General features: G+C 42.0%; 1 protein-coding gene across 1 annotated transcript in view; it reads right to left on the bottom strand.

Annotated features, from left to right (window-relative positions):
• Positions 1–17,809, bottom strand: part of PLXNC1 (plexin C1) — a 74,521-nt gene that overhangs the window by 18,497 nt on the left and 38,215 nt on the right. The window contains 8 exon segments of the mRNA XM_068401573.1: positions 2,454–2,600; positions 4,013–4,209; positions 4,777–4,903; positions 5,392–5,433; positions 13,751–13,854; positions 14,240–14,317; positions 14,320–14,342; positions 15,374–15,477. Coding sequence (XP_068257674.1) covers positions 2,454–2,600; positions 4,013–4,209; positions 4,777–4,903; positions 5,392–5,433; positions 13,751–13,854; positions 14,240–14,317; positions 14,320–14,342; positions 15,374–15,477 — 822 coding nt within the window.

Genomic DNA, 17,809 nt, shown 5'->3' with positions numbered 1-17,809 from the left:
CATCCCTGCATCTTCAAGTGCCTACATACCCTAAAAATCTGGACGCTGGGTGTCTGCAGAGTGCTTCAGTATCTTTCTATCACCCTCTTTTTGGCTGTGTCTTTATACTTTGCTCTGGACAGGTAGGTTTTAATGTACTGCTATTGCGGGGCTGTGGAAAGGGGCGAAATAAAATACCAGCAAAATACTGCAAGACTCAGAATGCAACTGCAGTGAGCAAATGTGAAAATGCATTTGAAAACTCAGCTTGGAATTTATTCCATTTAGAAAACAAAACCTACAATCCTTTAGGCAGAAATTTTCTTCCAAAGAAAGGAGAAAATACTTGGTTCACTGTCTGTATGCTGACAGATCCTGCATGTCATTGCAGTGCACGTGAAGTGGTGTTACTCAGAGAAGAAAAGCTGACTCCTTCTACTTTAGCATCCTGTTACATGCTGTTCTTGAAGAGAAAATGTGCACAGCTGGCATGCTTCCCCAGCCCAGAAAGCCTCACTGTTCCACCGAAATCTCTTTCACAGCACAGTTTTAGTTTCCAGCATGTCTCAGACAAAACACCAAACAAAACTGTTTCCTTGTCCAGCCAGAGCTAGAGTCCTTGGGCTCCATCTCTGTAATTTCACTGCAGGATCCTCTCTCCTTTTCTGACCCTTTTAAAGGGAACATTCAGCCACCTCTAAATTAAGTTCAATAAAGTGCTGGACTTTAGCGGGGAAAGCTGACTTATTAACCCTATAACAGTACCATTATCTCCTATTTAAAAGGAGGAATACAAAGTACAAAGGCAGCAAACAACAGTCGAGAAAGGCTATCTGCTCTCTCACTTCCTCATCCATCCGCAGACAGCCTTCTTCACTGATACCGAGTCCTTCAGACCACTTCCCCTCTCCTCTTCACTGCAGGCTGCCCACAAGACCCTATCAGTGACTACATGCATAGAAGTAGCACTAGGAAAAGTATTTAAGGCAGTGTTCAGCAGTTTCAGAGTCAGCTATCCCCCCAAGGTGCTCTCAGTTTGAATTTGTGCTATAAATAAGAAAACTCAATCAATTCCACAGGACCAGATGTCCCTGTGTAGTCTACTAGTAACAGGCATATTGAGCTTGCTTGAAAATTGTTGCTCTGCATAACTACTGGGTTTTGTATCGTAGGGCTATATATAGGAATATATTTAAACTTACCCTGGATCCCAAACGCATGCCAGAATGCAGCGCACAAACAAGGAAACCAAAGACACGGTATTATGCGCTTAATTTTTAGTCACAAACTTCCTTTCCAAATGCACACTGTGGTAACTTAGCTGGAACTACCTTCAAATGAAGCTTCCAACAACAGCTTTGTAAACAGCTATAAGAAGATTTGACTACAAATTTGTCAGTCCAAGAGCTTTCAGCAGAAAATGACAATTCAGAAATGTTTCACAGAAAGGTTGTTATTTCAGTGAGCTTCCTACATGACCTAGGGAGCTAAGTCCAAAGGATTGCTGACCAGCCAAAATTTCCAGGATCATGTAGTCTACTCCAGTATGTGGCATCTTAGGACCTCCAGGTTCTTGCTGCAAAAATGGAAGATGGACAGACCTGGAAGCTCCAGCCCTACCTGAGGCTCAGGATATGGGCTCTGAAAAGGCCTGAATTCTCCTCCAAGGCCACCAGCACTTGCAGCATCCCTGCCATGGCAGTTGCTGCAATGGCAGTTGCTGCAATGGCAGTTGCTGCTCCCAAGCTCTGAAGCCCACTTATCAGTCGCACTCCTCGTGCTCCTAAGTATGTCTGGTAACTCCAATAGGAAGCCAGGAGTTAAGAAGCAAGGAAGCTATGGAAATGACTGGAAATGCAGATTTTTAAGTTCTCAGAGTCAAAATCATTTGGAAATTCTGGGAAAAAAGTACTCTGGTTACTCTGAAAACCTAGCTAAGTTCAGAAACTTAGCTGGGCTTCCCAGAGACCTTGTTTTTAACCAAGCAACTAGTTAAAATCCACCACACTGTAACCTTGTTAATTTAGAGCTAATAACATGGAAACCCACAGCAAATTATTGCTGCCTGAAGATTAGCCACAAGTAAACAAAATAGAAAAATAAAACCTCTGCATTACATTCTTTCATTCATTGGAAAAGCGCAATTTAGTTTAAATTCTAAGCCTATGTTTATATTTTTTGTAGTACACTTTAAAATAAGAAGGAATTTTAATACCCTGAGACTTCATTAAACCTAACCTTTGGCGATTAAGGCATGCTGTGAAGGAGGAGTGAGTGCTATTTGTGAGATGTATATTGGTGAAATATCAGTTAGTTAAACTATTGCGTTTTGAAACTTTGTCAGCAATAGCAGTTTCATTATCTGGGTACTTAGCCATCACCTTAGTGTCTAAGAGACTTAACTTAGCTTCCCAGAAAAAGAGAAAACATCGTAGTTGTCCCTGTTTGGACGGAACACAAACTGGCAAACATACCACTGTTTTGAATTCAGACACTTGCCACAGCAGCCAGTCTTCGTTAAGCGTGTACAGGGCTTTGCAAGTTATCGCGTCAACAGGTCCTTTGTTTATCCTCTGATTGAGGGTTGTCACTAGCAAATAGAAAGGTTCACCAATTGTCTCCTAGGACATGAAACAAATGCAAGGAACATGTTTATTTTTGTAATCATTAAATGGGCATGAATAACTAGAAAACAATCAAGTGTAACAAATTAAGTTATTTCCTTTTAACTAACTTGTTTTATCTTGAAATAGAAAAGAAAATCCCTCTGAGCAGATTTATCTAGTTATTTGTTTAACCTCCATTCTTTGATTTTTGTTGTGAAAGTCTCATGCAAATAGCAAAGGACAGCTGGAGTGTGTGGCAAGAGAGCTCACAGCCCCTTGCTGTGCACAAGCACACTACAGACAAGCTGCTCCTACTCCACCTGGCAGACGCTTCCTAGTTCCACCAAAGAGCGGGTGGGGAGCGAGATATGCATGTGTTCACACGCACACTTCAGCTACTTCTTCCTTTTTTAGTCTTGTGAGAAAACAAGCTAACAACTAGTGTCCTTTTGAATTGGCGTCTCCCCTCGTTGTTCCTGAAAAAAAGCCTTGGGAGCAAGGTGGTGGGACATATGCTGGTGTATCAGCAAAAGAGGGAATGAACCCGGGGCTTCTCTCTCCTGCCTGGACCCCAGGCTTCAGGTAAGCACCTGAGAAAGGAAGGATGGATCTTTGTTTCCACATGACACCATTCCTGCAGCCTGGCTAAGGCATCTCACTAGCACAGCTCTGTAAAGATGACTGGTGTATCGAGAACAGATCTCTGACAGTTCCTTGGCTCTCTCCTGGGGTTTCAGGAAACCGGTGTGAGCTGCTGAGCCTCAAACAATTCTGCTGCTGTATAAATGCAAGGACTGATGTGAGTGATACCAACAGTGCCAGACCATCACACCAGTAAGAGGGACAGGAAGTATAACCAAGCACTGAAACCAAGAACGAAATGCTACCAAGTGGACTAAAATAAACAAACAGTAAAATGAAAGAAAATGCTTATTTTGTTTCATTTGAAGTCATTTAGTTCTTGAAATCCGCAATGCTGTTTGGAGGTTAAAGAGTTTGGAAAGAAGTTTAATTTTCCAAAAGATAGTACTCCTAAATCTCCATTATGTGGCAGCTTTCCAGCAGCTTGCATAGAAAGGTACAGCTTTTACATTTTTACATTTTAGCAAGTGTGTCAGTCTTTAGTGTGATCACAATACACCTCATGGAGATGAAATAATGTCTGACATGAGAAAAGGATATGCTAGAATTGCAAAATTACCCAAATCTCAGCCAAGTAAATGACATGATCATCGCTTACAGAGGCACTCTTCTTCTACATCTCATTGATGATAGCTAGTTAAGTCACCTAACCTAGAAAAGTGCACATTAATAATGTTAAATATTAGATTGAATGCTTTAAACCGATCCCTCTAACAATTCCTATGGGAGAAATCACTTTAAAAAATTCTTTGCGTATCTTACGTAGTGAAAAGATGTACACGTACCCGGAGAAATCCAGAGAGGCAGACAGACATCCAGTTTGTCAGCAATTTTTCTACCACAGATTCAGTTCGTCTGAGCAGGAGCTTAGGCTGTACGTTGCTTGATTGCTCCATCAAGTCCTTTGTCAACACTTCCAAAATACGGGTTAGATAAACTAGCTTAGTTTGTAGTGCAATAGTCAAGAAGGATGCAAACAAGCCACCTGTTTTAAAAAAAAAAAAAGAGGGAAAAAAAAGAATGCTATAATATTTGGAATTTCTCTTCCTAGTCATCTTTAGTAAATGAAACACACTTTAGCGCAGTTCATATCTTAAGTTTTCCCTTCTCAGGCACAGAAACTGTCCACTGATCTCTACAAAATATAAAAAATGCAAGTCCATCTGCTCTTGTGATTATTTTTTAAACAGACAATTTGTGTCTCTAAATTAATTCTGAGGAACAACACCTGCTTCAGTGACAGAACATTTCTAAACTGTAGAACTGTTGATCTAACTGCAGGAAGTGTTTACAGTTTTGAAGTGAGTTTTCCTGCCTCTTCTGCCTCTTTGTTTACATGTATAAACATCCTGATTTCTCTTTAATGGCTTGTTTTAATGGCAATGTTTTTTCTTCCTCAGTGTGTGCAGATGGAGAAGATGGGAAAATGCTCTGGAGTAATGCAAGCTTGTTTTGCAAGAAGTAGAAATCAAATTTGTGTGCTACAATCCATGTTGTTTTTTCCTGCTAATTCTTTTGTCCTTGGAGATGATAAGCATAATCATACTATACCTGTCTTTCACAGAGAAATTCTTCTGCTTTTCAAGGGTGTGAATGAGAGTAACAAGAAAGTTCTTGTTACAAATTAAAGCATGCAACATGTTGAGGCTTTCATCCTTGCTCGTTTGGTCTCTGCTCTGGAATAGTTAAACAAAAATAAGCAAACTGTAGTTTGGCTATGATGGATTCTTAACGCTCGAAAATGGTAAGCAACATACGGGATAAGATCCTGGCCTCATTCAAATCAGGGGAATTTTGCATTTATTTCATGGGTCTCAGGATTTTACCGAAGACGCATTTGCATTTGTGTACAATACAGAGCACACACATGCAGAGCATACATTTTCTGTCATATACACAAAGTAATGCCAATAGTTAAGTTTGCCTGTCATTTCTCATGACTAGATTCTGTTTATTTTATTTAAATAAGTCATAATATACATGGGTAACAGCGTCTTACATATCAAATTCTTTTTATATATAAATCCAATGTAACCCTCCTCATGGGGGAAAGCTAACATATTGAAAATGCAATCTGATGTGTTCTAGGACAACACAGGTAAGGGATACAATCACTCTTGAAAAAATATTTATTAATTAAGGCATATCACACTACATAACTTACCTGTGGCATGTCTTCACTGAAGATTGATGCAAAGCCTCCTGACTAAAATACAAGACAGGTGATATTTATCATACATACGCACACCAAGTTTCTAACACATGTATGTTAAACACTCCAAGCATGTTCCTCATGGCATATAACTTGAAATAAAACAATGGAAATGCTGGCTTCTAATGCAGCTATAATATAAAAGCCTTACTTCTGCAAAGGTGCTGCCAAGGTTCACTGAAAAGTGAATGCTCAAAGATGACCTGGTATTGATTTCAGTGTTACTGTGAGTGTTACTCTATGCTGATGAGCTGCCCAGCAGCTCATTTCCTTATATTTCTCAGGTCCTTCAGGGATAAGGAGTGGTAGGTTATCTCTACATCCGAGTCCTCCTCCTGTGATAGTTCTGCTTTAGAACGACCTTTCTTCTGTGATGGGTCTGCTTTAAAATGACGATCAAGGGAACCCCCATCTGTGTCGGGCCCTGACTCTGCCTGAGAAGGGCCCTCACCTGGGTCATGTGATGGCTCTGCCTTAGAAGGCTCTGAGTCATCATCTTCCTCTTCACGAGCTGATTTCTTTCGGTATTTCTTCCTGGTTACAGGAGGATCTCAAGTGTTATCTGTATTGGAGGCCAAAGTGAGCCTAACTAAAAATGAATGGAAAAAGCACCCCATTGTGACTGGCCCAGATGCTCCGTGCATCCTTGGCATAGACTACCTCAAGAGAGGGTATTTTAAGGACCCAAAAGGGTATAGATGGGCCTTTGGTATAGCAGCTGTAGAGACTGAGGACATTAAACAGCTGTCTACCTTGCCTGGCCTCTCAGAGGATCCTTCTGTTGTGGGGTTGCTGAAGGTGGAAGAACAACAGGTGCCAATTGCTACTACCACGGTGCACCGACGACAATATCGCACCAATCGAGACTCCCTGATCCCCATTCATAAACTGATTAGACAATTAGAAAATCAAGGAGTGATTAGTAAGACTCGCTCACCCTTTAATAGTCCTATATGGCCAGTGCGAAAGTCTGATGGAGAATGGAGATTAACTGTGGACTATCGTGGCCTAAATGAAGTTACGCCACCACTGAGTGCTGCTGTGCCAGACATGCTAGAACTTCAATACGAACTGGAGTCAAAGGCAGCCAAGTGGTATGCCACCATAGACATTGCTAATGCATTTTTCTCTATTCCTTTGGCACCAAAGTGCAGGCCACGGTTTGCTTTCACCTGGAGAGGTATCCAGTATACCTGGAATCGACTGCCCCAGGGGTGGAAACACAGTCCTACTATTTGCCATGGACTGATCCAGACTGCACTAGAAAAGGGTGGAGCTCCAGAACATTTGCAATACATTGATGACATCATTGTGTGGGGTGATACAGCAGCAGAAGTTTTTGACAAAGGGGAGAAAATCATCCAAATTCTTCTGAAAGCTGGTTTTGCCATAAAAAGAGGCAAGGTCAAGGGACCTGCCCGGGAGATCCAGTTTTTAGGGATTAAATGGCAAGATGGGCGTCGCCAGATCCCGATAGAGGTGATCAACAAAATAACAGCTATGTCCCCACCTACTAACAAAAAGGAAACACAAGCCTTCTTAGGCGTTGTGGGTTTCTGGAGAATGCATATTCCAGATTACAGCCAGATTGTACTCCCTCTTTATCAAGTGACCAGAAAGAAGAATGATTTTCAGTGGGGCCCTGAACAACGACAGGCCTTTGAACAGATTAAACAAGAGATTGTGCATGCAGTAGCCCTTGGACCAGTCCGTACGGGACAAGATGTTAAAAATGTGCTCTACACCGCAGCTGGGGACAATGGTCCTACCTGGAGCCTCTGGCAGAAAGTACCAGGGGAGACTCGAGGTCGACCCCTAGGATTTTGGAGTCGAGGATACAAGGGCTCCGAGGCCAATTACACCCCAACTGAAAAAGAGATACTGGCAGCATATGAAGGAGTTAGAGCTGCTTCAGAGGTAATTGGTACTGAAGCACAACTTCTCCTGGCACCTCGATTACCAGTACTAGGCTGGATGTTCAAGGGTAAGGTTCCCACTACCCATCATGCAACTGATGCTACATGGAGTAAATGGATTGCATTAATTACACAGAGGGCTCGAATAGGAAACCCTAATCGCCCAGGAATCTTAGAAGTGATCATGGACTGGGCCAGAAGGCAAAGACTTCGGAATGCCACCAGAAAAGGAGGTGACACGTGCTGAAGAAGCCCCACCATATAATGAACTACCAGAGGATGAGAAGCAGTATGCCCTGTTCACCGATGATCCTGCCGTCTTGTAGGAAAGCATCGGAAGTGGAAAGCTGCTGTATGGAGTCCCATACGACGAATCACAGAAGCCACAGAAGGACAAGGTGAATCAAGTCAATTTGCAGAGGTAAAAGCCATCCAGCTGGCTCTAGACATTGCTGAACGAGAAAAGTGGCCAAGGCTGTATCTTTATACTGACTCATGGATGGTGGCAAATGCCTTGTGGGGGTGGCTAAAGCAGTGGAAGCGAAGCAACTGGCAGCGTAAAGGTAAACCTATTTGGGCTGCTGAACTGTGGCAAGATATTGCTACTCGGCTAGAGAAACTAGTCGTGAAGGTACGTCATGTAGATGCCCACGTACCTAAAAGTCGGGCAACTGAGGAACATCAAAACAACCAACAAGCAGATCAGGCTGCTAAAGTGTTCCAAATAGATTTGGACTGGGAACATAAAGGTGAACTATTTTTAGCTCGGTGGGCTCATGACACTTCAGGTCATCAAGGAAGAGATGCAACATACAGATGGGCTCGTGACCGAGGGGTGGACTTAACTATGGACTCTATTGCACAGGTTATCCATGATTGTGAAACATGCGCCGCAATTAAGCAAGCCAAACGGTTAAAACCTTTGTGGTATGGGGGGCGGTGGTTGAAATATAAATATGGGGAGGCCTGGCAAATTGACTATATCACACTCCCTCAAACCCGCCAGGGTAAACGCTATGTGCTTACCATGGTGGAGGCAACCACCGGATGGCTGGAAACATACTCTGTGCCCCATGCCACTGCCCGGAACACTATTCTGGGCCTTGAAAAGCAAATCTTGTGGCGACATGGCACACCAGAGAGAATTGAGTCGGACAATGGGACTCATTTCAAAAACAGTCTCATAGATAACTGGGCCCAAAGAGCATGGCATCGAATGGGTATATCACATCCCCTATCATGCACCAGCATCTGGGAAAGTTGAACGGTATAATGGGCTGTTAAAAACTACCCTAAAAGCAATGGGGGGTGGAACCTTTAAAAAATGGGATAAGCATTTGGCACAAGCTACCTGGCTAGTTAACACCAGAGGATCCATCAACCGAGCTGGCCCTGCTCAGTCAGACCTTTTACATACAGTAGAAGGAGATAAAGTCCCAGTGGTGCATGAAAGGAATCTATTGGGAAAAACTGTCTGGGTTCTTCCTGCTACGGGCAAAGGTAAACCCATTCATGGGATTGCTTTTGCTCAAGGACCTGGATGTACTTGGTGGGTGATGCTGCAGGATGGTGGAGTCCGATGTGTCCCTGAAGGTGATCTGATCTTGGGTGAGAATACTTAATTCTGAACTGTATGATGTTAATTGCTGCATAATACTAACAGTGTTCATAAGTGTCTTTCAGGTTGAAGCAGTGGTGATGGGAATAGAGCTAGCTGCAAGTGGTGTCCAGTAACCTCCTCGAGACTGACATCTTTAACCTGCAACCCGTGGGCATGAACCGTGACAAAACTCATACCATGTCTCCTGCCCTGAGAGACTCCTAGCCAGATGGAAACCCACAATCCTGAACTAAATGAACTTGATGAACTTTTTTTTTTCTGTATAGAGATGAATCATAAACTAATGTTATCTGTATATATTTTAAAATGAAAAGTTAGTGGTGATCTGAGTATGACGTGAATGGTATGGAATAAGGGTGGAATGTCCTGGTTTGGCCTAAACCAGGCCGATTTTCCTTTCAGTGATTTTTACTTTCAGCTAAGTCTCCTCTAAATAACTGCACTTTCTGAAACTAACTGCATGTTTTTGCAGACAGTGTCTGCTTCCAGGACTGATAACGCTCGAAGTTTGTAGTTATCGCTGAGGCACCGGTAGGGATGTTGTGCAGTAAGGCTCTTGCTGTACTTTTTTCTTAGAGAAACCAAGGTCACCGCTGAATTCCTCACTGCTTACAAGTGAAAAGCCGAAGGGGGGTCGCAGCTGCAGCGGGGAGCAGACAGGGCAGGTGACCCAAAATTGACCAACGAGGGTATTCCATCCCATACACGTCATTCTCGGTATAAAGCGGGGGGATCACGAGGGTCTCGCCCCTCTTGGCTTGCTCTTTCTGCTATGGCCGGTGTCCAAGGAGGACTCCGACTGTTTTCCTGCTGCCCCCGATCCTGATCTGTGCATCCCTGAATCCAGCTCTCGACCGTCGCTAGGCCCAGCCTGGGCCTTCCCGGAGCCTGCCCTGCAGTGCCGGTGGTGACGTTGCCGACATCGGGGGAGCTCGATCTTGGTTTTGTATATATATTTGTATATATTTGATTATTCCAATATTATTATTATACTCTTTTTCATTATTATAGGTTTATTAAAACTGTTTTAACTTTCCAACCCGTAAGTCTCTCTCCCTTTTCCCTTCCCTTTCCCTTCGGGTGGGGGGGGGAGGGTTAACAGAGAGCGTCTGCTGCAGGTCTAATCGCCAGCCCAGCTTTAAACTGTGACAGATTTTATGTCAGAGTTAGTTGCTGCCCAGCAGTCAACTAACGCTCTGCAGAAAAAGCTGTTATTACCCATCTGCAAATGTGCTGGTGTGCAAGGGGTGCTGCAGGCTGCATCCTTCTTGGACAGCAATGATAGCCTTTGGAGTACAGGGTGACAGAGCGACACTTGAGTTCATCTGCTTCCATTCATTTCAAGGCACTTTATGAATGTTCACTAATGAACTCTCCAGGAGGTCCATATTGTCAGTCTCCAGAGAGGCACAGGTGCCACCACACATCCAGTCCTACGGAAAGCTCTCACAACAAAGGGAAGCACCTAGTTCTCAAATACCCTGTCAATGCTTCTTCTCTGACTCCTACAGCCTGTAAGGTCCCAACACAGCTGCATGTTCCCAAAGCAGCACCCTTGAGCAACAAATTTGCACTAGTAACATTTACTGTCATCTGCTTTATCTGTGATGCTGGAAGCCCCTAGTTTCCTTACAGAATCATAGAATCACAGAACGGTTTGTGTTGGAAGGGACATTAAAGATCATCTAGTTCCAACCCCCCTGCCATGGGCAGGGACACCTTCCAAGAGACCAGGTTGCTCAAAGCCCCATCCAACCTGACCTTGAACACTGCCAGGGAGGGGGCATCCACAACTTCTCTGGGCAACCTGTTCCACTGTCTCACCACCCTCATTGTAAAGAATTTCTTCCTTATATCCAATCTAAATTTACCCTCTTTCAGTTTAAAACCATTTTCCCCCTCGTCCTATCACTACATGCCTTTGTAAAAAGCCCCTCTCCCGCTTTCCTGTAGGCCCCCTTCAGGTACTGGAAGGCTGCTATAAGGTCTCCCTGGAGCCTTCTCTTCTCCAGGCTGAACAACCCCAGCTCTCAGCCTGTCTTCATAGCAGAGGTGTTCCATTCCTCTGACCATTTTCATGGCCCTCCTCTGGACGTGCTTTAACAGGTCCATGTCCTTCTTATTCTGGGGATGCCAGAGCTGGACTCAGTACTCCAAGTGGGGTCTCACAAGAGCAGAGGAGAGGGGCAGAATCACCTCCCTTGACCTGCTGATCATGCTTCTTTTGATGCAGCCCAGGAAGTCAATTGTACCCTGGGCTGCAAGTGCACATTGCTGACTCACATCTAATTTTTCATTTACATATCTGATTTTTCATTCCTCTCTTTCCTCATGCTTCCTGTTCTCTTCTCCCCTACCATACTCTTCTTCCTTTTCCTCCACTAGCTACTTCCATTTTTCCAGAACTTTTTCAGCACCTCTAACGCTACCTACCAATAAAACACACACACACAGAGTGAAACAACCAGAACCACATTAAGGTTAAAAATGCTTGTAAACAAGGAACAAGCATGGTAGCATTAAACCAAACAATGTGGGAAATTGAGGGGAAACAGAAATAATAATTCAAATTTACCAAGTAAAGCAAAAATGAGGCTGAACATAAGCAATATTTTAAGAACAGACATAATATCCGTAACACCTACAAGCACTAAGCACAAAACAAAAGCTATCAGGTCAGATTAAATATAGAAAATTGAAACAGCGGAAAGTGAGAAGCTCAAAATGAAGATGGGGTCCATCACTCTTAATATTAGGTATCTGACTCCCTCTTTAAGCAACTCATCCCATCCTGAGGCAGATGTCTCAGGCAAGTGGGATCAATCACTTTCTTGAGCTGTCTGTCTCTGCACTGACTACAGAAGATGCTCAGTGAACAGCTTTGATGCCTGTGTTTAAACAGCTTAGATTAGATGAGACAAAGCCCATTAAACACACATGAAGGCAGAGAGACGGACATCATTCAAACACATGAGGTTAGTGAGGGAAGTGGTGGTTTGTCACTTCGACCCTTCTGCCAACCCTTCTGACACTCTTGTTGCAATCTACTACCCCATCGCCTTTTCTGTTCATCTGTAATAGTTGTTTAGTAGAGTGCTGCTCTTCTACCACATTCATACAGCACAAGCCATGTTTGGATACTCCCACAACGTAAATGATAAGTACTTAGCAGGAAAAATTCATACACAATACGTTAAATAACTTACCTGACGCTGAGAGCCAATAGTGGCAAGTTTACCTTCGTGGTATCAGCATTTCAAACTGAGACAAAATCTAATTGGAGTAATTTCCAGGATGCGCAGTGGCTTGAGACTCGCCAAGGCAAAACAGGAACCCTTCCCTTTCTGACCTCACATAACACAACAGAGTGGCAGACTTCGTGCCTTTTTTCTTTCCTTGTTATTTGCATAAAGCAAAGCATTTCCATCCAGACGGCTTCTACAGATTGTTACTGTTTTGACAGGGGACTATCACTAGCAAAAGACATATTTCTAAAAATAAAACCACTATTTTAATGCTAATATGCTTAGCAACAAAACAAATTGAAATGAAAAAGATGCAGAAAGTAAGGTTTCCTTGGTCCACTTTCTTCAAGCCTCCTAGTCACCCCATACAAATTAGACTGGGGGCATCACAGCAGTACCAGAAAAGATATTCCCAGTTTCCTTTGGTATGAGAACTACACTCAAAGCATACAAAGATTATGCATACGTAATTGTTAAATATTATTCTGCCTTAGTATCTGGTATTTGGTGTTGTACAAAAAAAGGTCTTGATTATGCACTATCACATGTGTTTAACTTCATCACAATGAGCTTTTAGTAGGATCACACATGGCAATAGTGAAGCAGTGTGCAGGTAAGACTGCAGGACTGGGCAGTGATGAGCAACACAGGAAGACTAGTAGATAATTTGCATACATACTAGCTATACCCTAAAACACCAGAGCACTAACCAAGGGTTTCTACTCCCTGGTGTCAGTTACACAGCAAAATACCATCAGCTGAGATCACAGCTTCTGCCAATTAGTAAATGCCAGCAAGCAGGGGTTAACATCATGACATAATTTTGAAAGCGGTGGCAAATGCACTTATCAGCCACATATGCAAAAAAATAGCAAGAGAAGTAAAACATTCAAAAGAAGGCCTCTTTGGTCCTCTGATGGTGGCACAAACTGCTCCAAAGAACAATGAAAATATCCACCTCTACACTGGACAGCACTTAAGTACTTTTTAAGTAATTACTTTAAGTAATTTTTAAGCATTTGACCTGCACTCCTTTGAATTAAGGTCTTACCATTTCTGTCAGCAGCTTGGAGTAGAAAGTCAGCATGACCTTAGAGCCATTTCTTCATCCCACAAGTCTAATTAGGAAGTGTCATGATGTTAGCTAGCATGTTAGCCAGCCTGTTACTTTAATTAGCTATAGCATGGAAAGTGAAAGCATGAGAACAAAAAAAGCAATGCCTAAATTATAGCTTAGTTAGGATGGCCTGAAAGGCAAGCAGCTTAGTGAGGCTGGACAAAAGAGAAATGGATGCACACACAACCCTTGAAAATTCAACAATGGTGCTTTATCTACAGCATTTAGGCTTGGTTAAATACAGAGATGTACAGCCTTAAGTGTTCTTTACTAATTCTTGATTTAAGAAAAGTTTCTTGTGAAAACAATATGCAATTACTGTGTAGTATTTACTTTAGTTATTTGATCCTGACCTTCCTAGCTTTTTCATTATTAGGCAGGGCTCCCAACTGAAAGACTTGTAGATACTTACCTCTGGAAAGAAAGTTCTAAGAGCAAAGTGTTTGTAGTCAAGGAAGGGAATGGTTCCAAAACTGTCCACCACGTCTAATTCATCCATCTGCAGTTCAGCAAATCCTGAAAAAGCACCCCCCCTCCCCACCCAGAGAGTTAGTTTAGTTGACACAAAATCACCTTCACAATTATAACTTGGCCCCAATAGATGCTCCTTGAAAAACAGTTTTCAGGCAAGAGGCGTTGTTTTTCTAGCTGAAGCTCGTCTGAGTGGGAAGTACCAATGCAAGGTTTTTTCCCACTTTAGTTGAAGGAAATATTACATGCAATCCTATTAGCTCAGTGCTATCTGCTACTGCAATGCACACCAACATTGAAGAAGGAACTCTGATACAACACAAAAATATTCTAACAGCTATAAAATTCAAAATGTTTACATAATGTGAGCTTCTTGACAGTTTCAGTTCAGAAATTATGCTATACTCAAGCTCTATAAAGCTCTTTAGACCTACCCTCGCGTATTCCTTCCGAATTTCATACTCCAGCAGTTCAAGTTGCTGACTCTGTTTACGAGTTAACTCTTTGATTTGTATCTAGTAACTATGAATGCACTAAAAAGGAAGAAAAAAAAGATTCTGAGTACAGAAATTGCAGAACAGAGAAGCCCTATACAAGACATATTTTAATATTATTTTAAGAAACAGAAAGATTAATATATGCTTGGACTCTTACTGTTCCTACTTGCTGTCAGTGTGCTAGTACCTATGAGCCCCAGTTACCTGGCTCTAATCCCAATGTTTAATAAAAAACATTTCTTTTAACAAGATCTTAGAATTGTCAATCCAACTTTGTTGAAAGTACAGCACACCCTGCTATGTAAAACCTGCACAGTGAGACACAGAATCTAACAACCACTTCTACTACTAGCAACCTACTTAAAGTGGCACTGGTTAAACAGGAAAAACAGTTGTTTTGAACAGGAAATCCACTTCCAAATTGTTAACTTCTCTAAAGCTTATTTTTGAGAGAGTAAAGGCATGAGGTATGGTTCCTGTAAAAGTAATGCACTTTTAAAAGAAACCGCAACCAAACAAAAGAACAAACCCCTGAACTTATTACAATAAATGGAAATTTATCAAATATATAACCAGGTCAAAACATTCAGAAAAAAGGAGTGACAAACAGAGGAGGGGATAACTATTTACCCCCCTCAATTTAGTAATGACCTACAAATTCATGAATGATCCAAACGAGACTGAGCAGAAACACCACAAACACTTCCTGAGAACAAGCAGTTTGTTAGGGAACATCTGCCCCCAGGGACAGAAGGGGAGCCCAGCTCTGACAGCTGGAAGGGCCCAAGTTGTGACACAAGGATGTCAGTCCTGTGGCTTGCGTCACTAAATGGTGGTGAGTAATTCCAGCAGAATAGCCAAAACTACTGTCTCATAACGTGCTGCAGTCTGACATAGATGGACTTCACCACCAGACCAAAGTTAACTTTATCCACTCTTATTCTGGAACAGGGGAAAACCATCAGACTGTTTGTGACAGTCCCAACATATATGTGTGTATGTCTATGTGTTTATGTGTCATGATTATACCCTTCAGCAAATCAAAAACTGAAATCACATTATTGTACTTACCTATAATGACACCCACTACAATAGGTAGCAAAATAAGAACATATAAATATATGTGTGATGATGTTGGTTTGACTTCATGCTCAAAATTTCCTAATTTGACCTGAAGAAAAATAATGGCTATGTTAATAGAGGACAGGTATTATAGCAGTGCTTAAAACAACATTTAATGTATTAAAAAAGATATGTATTTGAGGCACATGAAGGACTCTGGTTCTGCTGATTATTGAGAAGACAGCAGCAATTCGGGAAAACATATGTGAACCAACACAAACTTAACTTTTACTGTACTTGATGTTTAAGCAGGATAACAGAGCAGTGACAAGAGAAAATTTGGGGGTCCTCATGCAGCACAAAATTTTGCCATTGCTTTGCTGCAAACTTGAGCCCTCAAACAAATGGCAAGATCTGGCCATCCAGCTGGCCAAGTGCCTCATGCACTTCAGAATCACTGCTAAAACATTCTGGCATTTTGAAGCGAGGAAGGCATGTGTTGGATAGTTAAAAACAGTCCTTTGCACTCACACTGTTTACTCTGCTGAGCAGAAAAGTAAGATAAGACTCACGCTAATAATGAGGGAAGTGAAATTTTGATAGATGCCTGGCCCACAGCCCTCTTCCCTATTTCTTTGCAGAAGTTTCAACCTCTTTATGTAGGATGTAGGGCGTTCCTGAAGGTCCGCTTAAGAACAAATACAACACACAATACATGTACAACATCCCCCAACAGTGACTGGGCTTGTCAAAGGCAGGATAGGCATTAATTCTTAGGAATACACGAAAGTGCTGAGGTCTGCCAGATGCTGAACTGAGGCATTCACCACTGATAATTATGGCAGAAGAAATTTCACAAAGGAGGATCCCGAAGAGGACTGTGAAAGCACGTAAATAAAGGGTAGCTAAGCCTAGAAACAGAGGCGAAGTAAAAATATGCTTTGACACAGAAAAAGAATACCACCAAGTGCCAGGGATAGAGCTGAGCCTGAGATAATTGAAAAGAAGAGATGGATTGAAATTACTTTGGGTTTCAGCGGGGAAGGCAGAGATCTGGTGATTTCAATCACTGGCTTGTCACAGGAGGTGAGCAGTCAGGGCAGCTGGACACTGCCAACTGGATAGTCACATCGCAGCTACACAGACACGAGCAAGCAAAGAAACCCCACAGGGCTGGAAGGACACAGCCTTTGTATTTCTGGGGCTACAAAGAACAGAAGACAAAGCAGACCTATTTCCTCCATCAAATGTTATTCTTTCCCTCTGTTGTTTATATGTTTTCACAGGTCCTGTACAAGGTACTTTTGGTCTGAGCCTTCCTAGGATCCCATTTGCCTTTTCCAAGGCTGAAATGCATTGATGGCTAAATACATTGATCATCCCATGACTAATACACCTGCCTTTCTCCACTTGTCATGTCCAACCAAAGCATTCCTAAAGCAGAAATTTCTGTTACTCATCCCTGCTTATTGAAAACTGAGACAAAGCATTAATTTAATTTTCTGCTTATACTTAGATTATCTTGAATCTTCACCATAACCTTCCTACTCAGTGCCCCCATTTCTTTCCTTATCTGTTATTTATCTTGCTTATGAATCACAGACTAAATAAGGTACACTTGAATTCATCCCATTCCTATTCCTAAATTAATTTCATTCTTCCTCCATGACATTACAAAACCTTCTCTGGACTGGTAATGCCTCTGAGTTTTATGTCATCAGCAAATGTTATTAGTGCATGCCTTATTTTTGTGCTCAAGTCACTAGTGTTATTAAATAATATCTGTATGAAAATCAACATTGCCCAGAGTCAGCTCCCCATATACAGCATCCAATTTTTCTAATCCCTAGCATCTTCATAATCACCATGTTAAGTAGCTTACTGAACAACTTCCAGGTACATGTGATCTATCACTTTTTTGTTGTTGAGGAAATCACTCATGTTACCAAATAAAGATATCTAGCATAATCTGCTTTTATTAAAAAGAAGTTGACAGTTATCCCATTTTCCATTTACCTCTGGGTCTTTCATGAGTTCCTCATTCAAAACACATTATAAAGCTTTACACAGAGCTAGGATTAAATCAGCAAACCTCCATTTACCTATTTTTTTCCCCTTTTAAATAGTGGTTTTATATTAGCTGCTTCTAATATAGTATTTCTGACTTTACAGTTTTATTTAAAATCTTCCCTACTAAACCTACAGTATCATGTGCCTGTTCTTTCTCAGTGCTGTGATGGGAATGATTCTGTTCCAGCTGTCTTGGGGCCCTTGATCTATCTGAATCTTGCTTCTGTCACAAGAATGGCCTTTTCTTCTTTGATACATCCATTCAGACTGATCATCCTGTCTTTGACCCCACACTTCACATCCTCTTTCTTCCTGAAAACTAAGGCAAGAGATACATTTATTCTTGGGCCATACCTGTCTTTTATACCCAG

The sequence above is a fragment of the Nyctibius grandis genome, chromosome 5 (genome assembly GCF_013368605.1).
Source record: "Nyctibius grandis isolate bNycGra1 chromosome 5, bNycGra1.pri, whole genome shotgun sequence".
Taxonomy (NCBI): domain Eukaryota; kingdom Metazoa; phylum Chordata; class Aves; order Nyctibiiformes; family Nyctibiidae; genus Nyctibius; species Nyctibius grandis.
The sequence above is the reverse complement of the archived record's forward strand: the minus strand, read 5'-3'. Positions and strand labels throughout refer to the sequence as shown.